The 11,500-nt window shown below is 34.3% G+C and overlaps 1 protein-coding gene across 5 annotated transcripts in view; it reads left to right on the top strand.

Moving 5' to 3' along the window:
- Positions 1-3,865, top strand: part of PHF6 (PHD finger protein 6) — a 42,406-nt gene extending 38,541 nt beyond the window's left edge. For 3 of the 5 annotated variants that reach the window (XM_016123569.2, XM_016123565.2, XM_016123567.2), the window contains 2 exons: positions 294-423; positions 742-3,865. In XM_016123569.2, the coding sequence (XP_015979055.1) occupies positions 294-423 (130 nt within the window). In that variant the 3' untranslated portion in view covers positions 742-3,865. Of the gene's footprint in view, positions 1-293 lie in introns of all 5 variants that reach the window. The other 2 variants (XM_016123566.2, XM_016123568.2) reach the window with 2 other exon arrangements.
- Positions 3,866-11,500: the final 7,635 nt, after the last annotated feature.

Below are 11,500 nucleotides of genomic sequence, written 5' to 3' on the forward strand. Positions count from 1 at the left end.
ACTTTTTTAAAAATTTTATTGGGCAAAATGAGGAAGTGCTTTATATTTGGGCATATGTGGTAACTTTCATCCTACACCAGAGGTTTTATTTCAGATGCACTTTCAATATCTCATTAATAGAGTGCTTTCCCATCTTTTAGAAATGGACCTATAACTGATTGTGGAGTGTTTTTTAAGTATGGATGAGGAAATTCATATTTTAAATGGGTACCAGCCTCATCCACTAATGACATAAATATATTCTCATCAATGGTGACAAAACATTTTGAGATTTTTATCTTTCATCATTGTAGACTATATTGTAAAAATCATAGTGGAAATGATGAGAGAGATGAAGAAGATGAGGAACGAGAGAGTAAAAGCCGGGGAAAATTAGAAATTGATCAGCAACAACTAACTCAGCAGCAACTTAATGGAAACTAGGTATGAAAGTTAATTATATCAGATCTGTTGTCAGGATACAATACACATTGATAAAAACATGTTGAAATAATGATGTGCAGTATGATTTTTTAATGCTATTATGTTTAGTTAAGCATGTTACTAGAATACTGAGGATTGTGTAGGCTTGCATAGTTTTTTAAACTAGCTGATTTTGTCACAAAAACAAGCTATCCACTTTATCAATAAATGTAGTTGTAATGTCAAATCAGTAAGATATTCTCGCTCCTCTATAACATTATATTTATTGTGTTCCCCTCAAGCATCATATTTTACATTTTTTTATCATCTTTTAAACAGGTTCATGGGACAGAGTTAGAAAACTGGGAATGAATAAGACATCCATAACTACTATTATTCTTTTTCACTGTTTTCTAAAATCAAAAAGGGTTTGTAACTTTTTACTGCCCAGCTCTTAGATCCTTCATTGAACTGCCCAAAAACATCTTGTTTTATGAGCCTTCTTCACTAGATGGCAGAATTTGACATGTTGATATTATGTAGCTGTAGTTTGCAGTTTCTGGGAAGCAATTGAAACACTATTAACCCTGTGTATAGTGTCAACAGTTAAAGCAGACATTGAAATGAAGTAAGCTATATTTCTGGACCGAACAAAGTTCTACTGTTTAGAGTGTCTAAGTTTGCTTAGTGGATTCATACTCAAAGGAAAGTATAAGCGAATTTCAGTTAACAGTGCAAACACACCTCTGGTGGCAACAGGTGGGAATTTGTGGAATTTTTTTTCACACGCAAGTAATGGAGGCTAGAAATGAAGAGAACTTTATTTTTTACTTGGCTTTGACAGCAAATGCTTAAAATCTCTTCCAAGAAGTGTGCTAAGCTTTTTATTTGGTTCATGTTAAAGTTGTTATCACTGACCAGCATGGACTTGGGCAACTGGTGATTATAAGCAATGAGCTCCAGTGCTTATGCCAAAATTATCTTGACAGTAAAACCTCTTTTCTTTTCATGTCATACAAAGAGCTTCTAGCAAAATGATTGGATCCTTTCAAGTTTAAACTAACATTTGGCGACAACAAATTAAACTTCTTTAAGACTCACTAAGGACTTTAGCCACCATGTCTGAAACCTGTTCCTCTCAAGTGCCGTGTTGTGTGGAACACTTCTTATATTGGCCCAAAGTATGTAAGGAGGTCTCATGTGCTCTAGGAGTAAAAAAACAGTCTTCGCATAAAACAGTATTTATTTTTAATTTTGTGACCACTATTTTAGAAACTTTATTTAATGTTTTTAATGTTTCATTCAGTGCTTTGCTTATCTAGTAAATAGGCTTTTGTGCCCTACTTTTCCTCTGGTAGGGCTTGCTGTTGTACTATTAATCATCAGAATTATTTCCCAAAGCCTAAGAACCCAGCATTTTAGAAAGGATTTTCACACTGGCATTTCTAGCTAGTGTTATTTTCTTCCACTTACTTGCTGAAGCACATTTATATATTTCTTCATGGCAAAACCAAAAAAACTTTAGTTATGGTCTGCCTAATATTACCATAGCACCTCATTTATCAAGGGTAGGGATTCTGATCATTGAATTATTAGTTAATTTAATTAAATCATCAGGCAAATAATCATGTTAACTTGACTGCACATCAAGATATTCTACAGCTTATGGAAAAGCATTTTTAAAATGTAACAGGTGGAAAATTACACTGTGCTTAATGACTGATTTTTTTAACTGCTAGTCCCTGAAAGTCATATTTGTCAAGTGTGTATTCACACATTTAAATCAAGGGACTTGATTGCTTTATTTTAATCATCTTTTATTATTTTTAGAAGGAAACTAGCTTTAGTAGTGAGTTGTCTTCCCTATATGTTTTTCTCTTGCCCTAAATATGCCATTGGGTTTCTTTGTGTGTGTGTGATGAATTTTCAAAATTCACCGTGACTTGAAGTGCAACGACAGATCTAGATGTTTGTTTACCAAGCTATGTGACTTTTCCCAAAGGATCTGTACTTTATTTCCTTACAACAGCTTGAAACCCGTTATTTTAAATCTTTGAATCACTGTGTCTAGATCATTTTTACCTTGTGTGCCATTGATTTACCCATGGAACTATAGAGCACCTTCATTTTTGGACAACTACTGTAATGATGTTTTTAGGAAAAATGGAAGGTGCCAGGGGTAATAATGGCCAGTCAATAATCACATAATGGACTTCAAATACTATAGCTGTCAGTTGATGGATTTGTTATGTAATAAAGTGTATGATTTTTGTATGGGTTCCTTCAACCCTTTCTCTGCTACTAGCAACCAGAATAGCACTTTTACCTTTTGGTTGGCTAGGTAATGGCTGGCTACCTATTTTTCTCACTGTGGTGTGATTGGCTAAATAGTCTTTCATTCAAAATTAAAATGTAAATTGAAGTCACATGAAAAATCATGTTTGGTTGTAAACCGCTGATATTTTGTTTTGTTTTTCTATCTATGTTCTCGTCACATGCTGAGTAAAAGTGCCTTACAATGTAAAAATTGTACAGTACTTATGTTCTCAAGTAGCATCATCATCATCTGGGTAGTAATTACATTGTGGTATGAATATTTAGAAAAATGGACCTCAGCAGTGTATTTACTGTTCATCTCTTAAGTCCTTACCTGTAGTTTTAATAAGCATGACATTATTTGATAAGTATATAACATTTACATCATTTCAAAAAATACTGCCATGACTGTCTTTTATGCATATTTTAGCTTGAAATTTTGAAGCATCTTTCCTTTTTTCCTTTTTTTTTTCTTTTTTTCCTTTTTTCTTTTGTTTTCGTTATTGATATTAAACAGTGTAATCATTGCAAGCGTATATTGAAGATTATTCTGGAGCATTTATTGCCTTACCAGAAATGTTAGTAAGAAATGTTCTTTAGAGTAGAAAGATAGACTTGAGTTTCTATACTTTAATAAGAGCTCTTTGTTCCTAGGGGGAAGGGGGAGGGGAGGTCAATTTTACTTTCATCTCGATTTATTAAAAACCCACAACCGAAATAAATTTTATTTCAAAAATCAACAATTTTAGAATTTCAGATAGTACTCGCTCAGGAGTACATGATACTCAAGATATCAAGAGAATAACAAGATATGTAGATCTACTGTTGAATCAGAATCTATGTACTTGAACAAATGTGTGAATCTTAAATATCTCAAAGCAAAAGAAAAGTGTTCTAGAATGTTGTTGCTTTTTTAAAAAGCGCTGAAGTTTGACCAAGCTCTACAGTTTTGTTCTAACAGACATTTAGGTTAATTGTAAAGATAAGGAATGCATTATGAGTCAAAATCAAACATTCCTCTCATGTTATGTATATTTTGTTCCTGTTATATTGGCTTTATTTTCAAAATTGTAGTTTGTAGTATTAGTTTCCTTTTATTGGTATTCTTGCATATACTATTCATTCAATAAATGAGTTATGACTTTCATGTTTGTATGTATGTCTTTTTTGTAAAAGGGTATAATGAAGCTTATTTGTAACAGCAATAGTATTGTGTTCCTTTTAGTCTTGTTTTATTTCAAGGTGAAATGCCTAGTTTGCTTAATAACTTGTTAAACAAGTATGAGAGACAAAATGTGAATTTGAGTTTTGTTCAGTATTAGTGGAATATGTGTGTTCCATATACATAATTCCTAACCTGCGTTCCTACTCAAGAGGGGAAAAAATCAAGCAACAAGTTCTGATAATGCTGGAACTATAGGATGGTGTGTTTTACTACATATCTTACCTACTAGTGCTTGGGATGGGGTGGGGTGGGATGGTTGTGTGTGTGTGTGTGTGCGCGTGCACACGTGCACACACTTGTAATATCCATTATTTCATTTCATTTCATTTTAATTGCCACCACAAAAATATGGAGAAGGGAGTTATGTGGGGGATTTTTAGCTAATTGAACTATCGACAGCTGGGCTTTTTTGTTTTGTTTTGTTTTGTTTTGTTTTTCAGCTGAGGTCATCAGCAGTTTCTGAGGTCATGCCAAAGCATAAACCTGGTACAATTTCCTGGAAAAATTCTATGGCCAGCAAATGGCTAGTCTATCTTTTTAAGGGAAAACCCCGATCCCTCTTATATTTATATATTACTATCCTCAATTTTGGGGATACAGTGCTACTTTGTATATCAAGGAATGTTACATAATTTTTCCTTGTTCAGATAATGAGATAACTACATTAAGAAAGTAAGACAAAAACTTATCTTTGATTTTTATTCAGAAGATGAAAACTATAAAACACTAGTTACTAAGAAACTTAACAGTCTATTGCAAGACAGATTTCCATAAACATCCAAATTATACCTTTGTACCACTCTGTAGCTATAAATGTGATTTTGTGTTAGAGGTGGGAGTAGATGGGGAAGATGCTGCTGAGCAAAGAACTAACTAGTTCTGCCACGTGAATGATAATAGTCTAACAAACAGACGTGAAAACAATACTGTTTGAAGGAGCAACTTTTAAAATGGGACCTAAGAGCAGATATTCAAGGGAGTGTTAGGAGCAGGGAGATGAAAATAAACTGTAATTTAATATGGATACTGGAATTAGAGCTGTTGAATTTCTATAAAGTGATTTGTACAGAAGGGTAAGTTTCACTGTTTTTGAGTATTCCTACTTATTTATAAAACTCATAAATAGCCATAAAAAGAAATGAATTGTGCTGATAACCTGCTACAACCCTAGAAACTATGCTAAGAAGCCAGTCACAAAGGGTCACATAATTGTCCGATTCCATTTATATGAAATGTCCAGAAGAGGCAAGTCCATAGTGATAGAATGCAGATTAATGGCTGTCAGGGGCTACAGAGAGGGGAGAATAAGAAGTGACTGTTAACAGGTATGGGGTTTCTTTTTTGAGGTGATGAAAACATCTGGAATTAGATAGTGGTGATAGTTACACAACTGTGAATATATCAAAAGCTACAAATTATACACTTTAAAGGGTGAATTTTGTGTTATGTGAATTTTACCTGAGTTTTTAAAAAGCAACTTGTTTATTAGACAAAATTAAAGATACATAAAGCAAAATGTGAAAATTTCCTCCTCCACCACAAGCCTACTCCCTAGTATTTGATGAGTATTCTTCTAAATGCTTGTGTACATATATCATGTAAACACTTTTTTTAGCATAAATAGGATCATACTTTACCTACAGTCCTGCACCTTGTCTTTTTCACTTGAATAGCACAAGGTGTCAGTACTAGATTTCTCACATTCTGTTTAGCAGCTCCATGGTATTGCAGCATATGGATGAACTGGAAATGTTCTGTCCAATCTCACATAGATCTCCATGTCCTTAAGTAAGTAATTTCTTAAGCTAAATTTCCAGAAGTGGAACTGCTAAGTAAAGAGTGTGTACATTTAAACTATTGATTAAAATCACCATCCAAATAATTCGTACCAATTTAAAAGTTTATCTCTAGGGATTAAGCTTCCCTGCTGACCTACTCCAAAGGAGTGCTTTTTCATGGAAAGAGGTATGGCACCTTTTTAAAAAACAAAATAAAAAGACACTCTATAAAAAATTCTATGAGGTTTTGATTTTGTTATAAAGGTCATATAGATTATATCTCAAAGTGGAATGTGAGTTATCTTTGAGAAATAACATTGTATCCCATATGTGAAAAGTTTAAGTCAAAATGTCTTGTTTCGTATGTATTATTAACAGTATTAAGTGGTGAATCATCTCCCTTCTGCTTTCTGAAAGGTAACAGATACCTTATAGCTGTTCATGGATGCCAGATGGATCTGCTTCTCTGTGTGTCCAGGGTCATATGTTGCTTGATTTAGTGCACTCGAAAGAGTTGTATACTGTTTGTTGAAAAATTCCTATGACTTATCTGTCATCATGGTTCCTACTTCCCAAATCATGACTGTCTAACAACTGGTCAGTTATATGAAAATGAGAGGAAACCATTTAAACTTTTTACTTTTCAACCTGTTGTTTTGTCCTTGTATGAATAAAATCTAACTCTAACCAGAAAATTTGACTTGATGTACATTTCATGCTTTTAGGTCATGTAATTATTTTTTTTAGCTCTTAAATGATTTTTTTGTTGTTGTTTAAGGATTTCAAGCAACAATTAATTGCATGTCTGAAAATAAATTGCCGGTAAAAGTAACACAAATATTTAGTTATGCTGGTCAGTCAACCTGAAAGTTTCTAAATAAAGAATAAATTGAATGTAGTCAAGGATGAATTGATGCCACATGAGAATTAATTTTTTCTAATTCTCAAAATCACATTTTGTGCTAATTTGGTATTTATAACAGTAGCCAAACAACTATTTTATTTGAAAAGATTTATTGGATGTATACTATTATACAAAAATAATTTCTAATGTTTTATCAATAACTCAACCTTTAATCATGTTTCCTTTCACTCTTTTTTCATGTTTATGAAATAATTAAGTCTTTAAGAAGGGGTAACACAACACAATGACTACATTAGAGAGTTCTTTCTGTAACTTCAAACCGCAGCCATCATGAAGAGTGCTGGTGTTTTTATTTCAGAGGTTAGCCAGACAGTTTAACACAAAGGTTTATTTTCAAACGTTCCTGATCCTTAAGCCCAATAGGCTTATGTTCTATATTTAGTATTGATTTAGTATTACCAGGAAGCAGTAATTCTTTGGACCCTGTTTCTCGTTTGTTCTCAGAGAGCAAGCACAAAAGATAAGTGATCTCTTGAAAGTTTGTAGATCAGAGAACTACAATTTTGGCATTATCCTCAAATACAACAGTCTTTCCTGACCTCCCTTAGAAGAGTTGTTCTTAAGCATCTCAACATATCCCATGTGCCGAAACAGCTTACGGGGCTATTCAGTATGCTGGGTGTGGGGGCAAGGGCACAGGGAGAGGGGTTAAAGAAAACATATGTTTCTTAAGAAAGGGGCTTGACAGGTTTTCTTTTTCCCTTGGGAAGATGCACGGTAGGAGAGAAGATTTAAGCAACCTTTATAACATTTAATAACTGGTGTCACACCATTCCATGAATCTTGGAAATGCAGCCAACTATAGGCCACTTCCTAGAAAGATTGCACAAAACTTGAGACATTCACATCTTTATCCTTTTTTCCTTTGGTCTTCCCCCTCCTCCACCACCATCCCCAGAAATTCTGTTATCTTAATTTCTATTATCTGTACCACCTCTTCAAGACCATGCATTTCCTGACCCTTCTCACCCTGATGTAAGTATCCCATGATGTTCTGGTCTTTGCCATCTTGTATTGTTCTCACTTGTCACCACTACTCAAGCATGAGTTTCGAACTAAATTATCCCGACTTGAATTTTATCTATTTGTAATAACACCATTAGTCAATAGAGCAACAATCTGTCTGCTTTGATATCCACATCTACTTGCTTAAGTTCCTCAATCTATCATTCTGTCTTTTGGATCCATACTCTCTATTCTTACTACTAATAAGCTAGTTTGCATTCTACTGTTTGTTTTCCTTTTTAACTGTTTGCCCAGATTCCTAGCCTCTCCTTCCACTTGATGCCTATGTTCATCAGACTCTTAGTTCCTTCGTTTTCTTTATTGGGCAGTTATTGGCCTCCTTATCTACTCAATTTAGTTAATCACTTCCATTACTTCTTAACTGGCCTCAGCTCCCCACTTCTCTTAATTTTCTTCCACTCATTTACCTCCCCTGTGCCTAGAGTTCGTCCCACCCTTACATCTGGGGAAGATGACTTGCTAGAAGAAAGCACAACAATGCAGACCGACAGCACCACAAATAATTGGTATTTAGTCTCAAGTTCTCCACGTCAGTCTTCATCTTTTTTCCTTACTTGCCCTTCCCATTATTCTTAGAAACTATTAACAAACATAAGTATATGGACTCTAGATTTCAGTGGCCTTTTTTCAGATTCCATGTAACCTTGATTAACTTAACTGAATCTCTGTCCACTTCTCTTATCTTTAAAATTCAGGCTAAAATAGTACTCCATGCATAGACTTGTGAGGATTAAAAGAGGGAACACAGATTTAAGATTCTCCCATCCCCTGATACACTTTCCCTTGTTCCTGTGTTCCCCTCTAGTCTTACCCTATTTCTCTCCTCCTCATATAATTGTCTTAAAAGTCAAGTCAAATGAACAGGACAAACTCTAGAGACTCATTGGTCATGGACGATAGACTAGTAGTGGTTACCAGAAGGTAGTGGGGAGAGGGGAGAAGGGAGGTAAATGGGATAAAGGGAGTCAAATATGCAATGACAGAAATCTATGGGAGGTGAACACAGTGTAAACATATATGCCTTAATGTTAAAGTGTACAGCTGAAAATTATTGGATTTCGTTAACTAATGTCACCATAAAAATAAATTTAAAAAATGTCAAGTCCCCACTTGATATGTCTCCACTTCTTTATTTTCATTAACCATTCCTCAGCTCACTGCACTCACTTCTGTCTATACCTCTCCGCTTCTCAGCTACACTAAAACTCCTCCAGCAAAGTACATAGGTAACTGTTGCTAAAGCCAAAATGTGCTTTTCAGTTCTTCCTTGACTTCTTGACTCTAATGCCCCTGACAGTTCAAGCAGGCATCAGTTGGTCCTCTGCTAATCTGCTTTTGCAAATGACCCAAGAATAAAAATAACACATCAGATAACAGGAGCAAGATTGAAAATTCCTTCTATTGGCTGGGACTCTATATGGATTATCTACCTACCCACTCCCCACTAGGAGAGATTTAATAGAGATCTATGCAAAATCTGGTCTTTCTTTGGGAAAGGAAAGACCATCAGATATAAGGGTGAGGTGAACTGTAGGCACCAGGGGGGTAAAAGAATGGAAGAGAAAAAGACAAGTTGAGGCCAATGGTATCAAGAGGTAATAGAGTTGATTAACCAACTTGTTTGAAAAATATCACATGGTAAAGGGAACTCAAAACCTGAAGTATATCAGAAAGCAAAATGCATTTATCTACATAAATACATATAATTCTTGTTTCGAAGAAAAAATAAAACTCAAGGAATAGGCCTACTTATAAAACCTATGAAAATCACCGGAAGTGTGATGGTGAGACCAAAAGCTGGGGAATTTTAGTCAAAATCTCAAGCCCCATATCTAAATGGAGTCAGGCAGCAGACAGCTGAAAGAGGGCCACATGGGAGCAATGTGAGGTGGATAAAGTAGGTCTTTATGGCTCAAAGTCCTCCATTTGATGCCTAGTTTTGCCACACTAGTAAACAGTAACTCTTGAGCAAGGTCTCTCCTCTCTCAGTATCAGCCCCCACCCTATCTGTCAAAATAAGGATAATAACCCTTAAACCACCAAGTTTTCTTAAAGAGCAAATGAGATAAAGTGATTTTAAGGGAAATTAGATGGTTCATGGTAGAGAACAGTGCTTTTTATTCTTTTTGACTTTAGAAAAGTAATAACTTCCCTTTCCCACCCAGTGATCCTGCAGATATAAAAAACAAAACTATCTTGTCACTTTAAAAAGTTTCTTTAATATTTTCATTATTCATAGTTAATGCTCATTATACCAAAATTAGAAAATACAGATAGGTAAAAATAAAAATTTTAAATATCTCATAATCCTACAAATCATAGGTCACAATTATATCTTTTGTAAATTCTTGAAAGGTTTCTATGCATATATGTAAACTGTATAAAATGGCTTATATTACACCTAATAAGTTGTATCCTTTTTTTTTCATTTAAAAATTAGAAATGTCTTTAAGTCAGTAAATATATTCTTTCATCCTTATTCGTTGCATAATGGTCCATTTTGTGGTTGTACTATAGTTTCTTTAACCACTTCCCTATCGTTAGACAGTTAAAATGTTTCTGGGTTTTTTTGTTGTTTTGCTTTTGCAAACAGTTCTGATCTAATCATGAAGAAACAGCAGAGAACCTCAGATTGGAGACTGTTCTACAAAACAGCTGACCTGTAGTCTTCAAAAAATGTGTGTCTTAAAAAACAAAGACTGAAGAACTGTTCCAGATTAAAGATGACTAATGAGACATGACAGCTAAAAGTAATGCACAATCCTGAACTGGATACTGGTTCAGAAAAATTCTTGCTATGAAGGACATTTGGGGGACTTTTAACTAAATATAAATTTGGATTGCATATTAGATGATATTAATTTTCTGATTTTGATCATTGTAGTTATATGAGAGAATATCCTTATTCTTAGAAAAAACAGAGAAGTGTTTAGGTGTAAAGGGTGTTAGGTCTATATTTTAACTGTTTCAGAAAAAAAGTGTATGTATGTATAAAAAGAGATAAAATGGGCAAAATGTTGCAAGTTGGGGAATTTTAGTGAAGGAATAGAGGAGTTCTTTATACTATTCTTGGAATGTTTCTATAGTTTTGAATTTATCATTGTTTTTTAAAAAGTTAAACACACCAGCAGAAACAGCAGCTCTTACTAAGGGAGCCTGATGAAGGTCCAAATTCAGGGACCTGGAGATAAGTCTTAGGGAGTCATCAGGATATTTTCTAAGGCACCACATCTGAACAAAAAGAGTATAAACTATAATTGTCTCAGGTAGTCTAGAGGGAACTCTGTCCTTCCTCATTCAGGAATTAGGAGATTGGGAATCAGAGTGATTCCCAACCTTTTCCACTGAAGTACATACCCCAAATAGGAAATTGAGCTTTTGAGTTGTTTTAATCCTTCAGCTGTCACTGTTTTGTTTGTATGTCATGTCCTCATCTACCTTAGCTTATTTTTTCATTTCATTGATGTAACATTTTTTTTTCTTATAGGATGCATGGAAAACAAAAATCTGAAAAGAAAATACTGAGATGACATTCTTATACATATAGCTTTCTGCCCTTTTCTGACTATCTCAAAATAAATTTCCAAACAGAAATTTTCAAGTCAAAGTTCTGTGCACATTTTTTAAAAGTCCATTAATTCATATTGCTAAGTGCCCTGCAGAAATATTCTTACCATGAACATATAATCCAGCTTCATGAATAATCAACTAATTTCCAATCTTGTTTCATATATACCCCTACCTTTTCTTTTCCCACACCATGGCTCATTTTGAAGCAAGCTCCAGACATCACATCATTTATATATTTTATATATATATATATATATA

Source organism: Rousettus aegyptiacus, unplaced genomic scaffold, assembly GCF_014176215.1.
Source record: "Rousettus aegyptiacus isolate mRouAeg1 unplaced genomic scaffold, mRouAeg1.p scaffold_m13_p_9, whole genome shotgun sequence".
Lineage (NCBI taxonomy): Eukaryota > Metazoa > Chordata > Mammalia > Chiroptera > Pteropodidae > Rousettus > Rousettus aegyptiacus.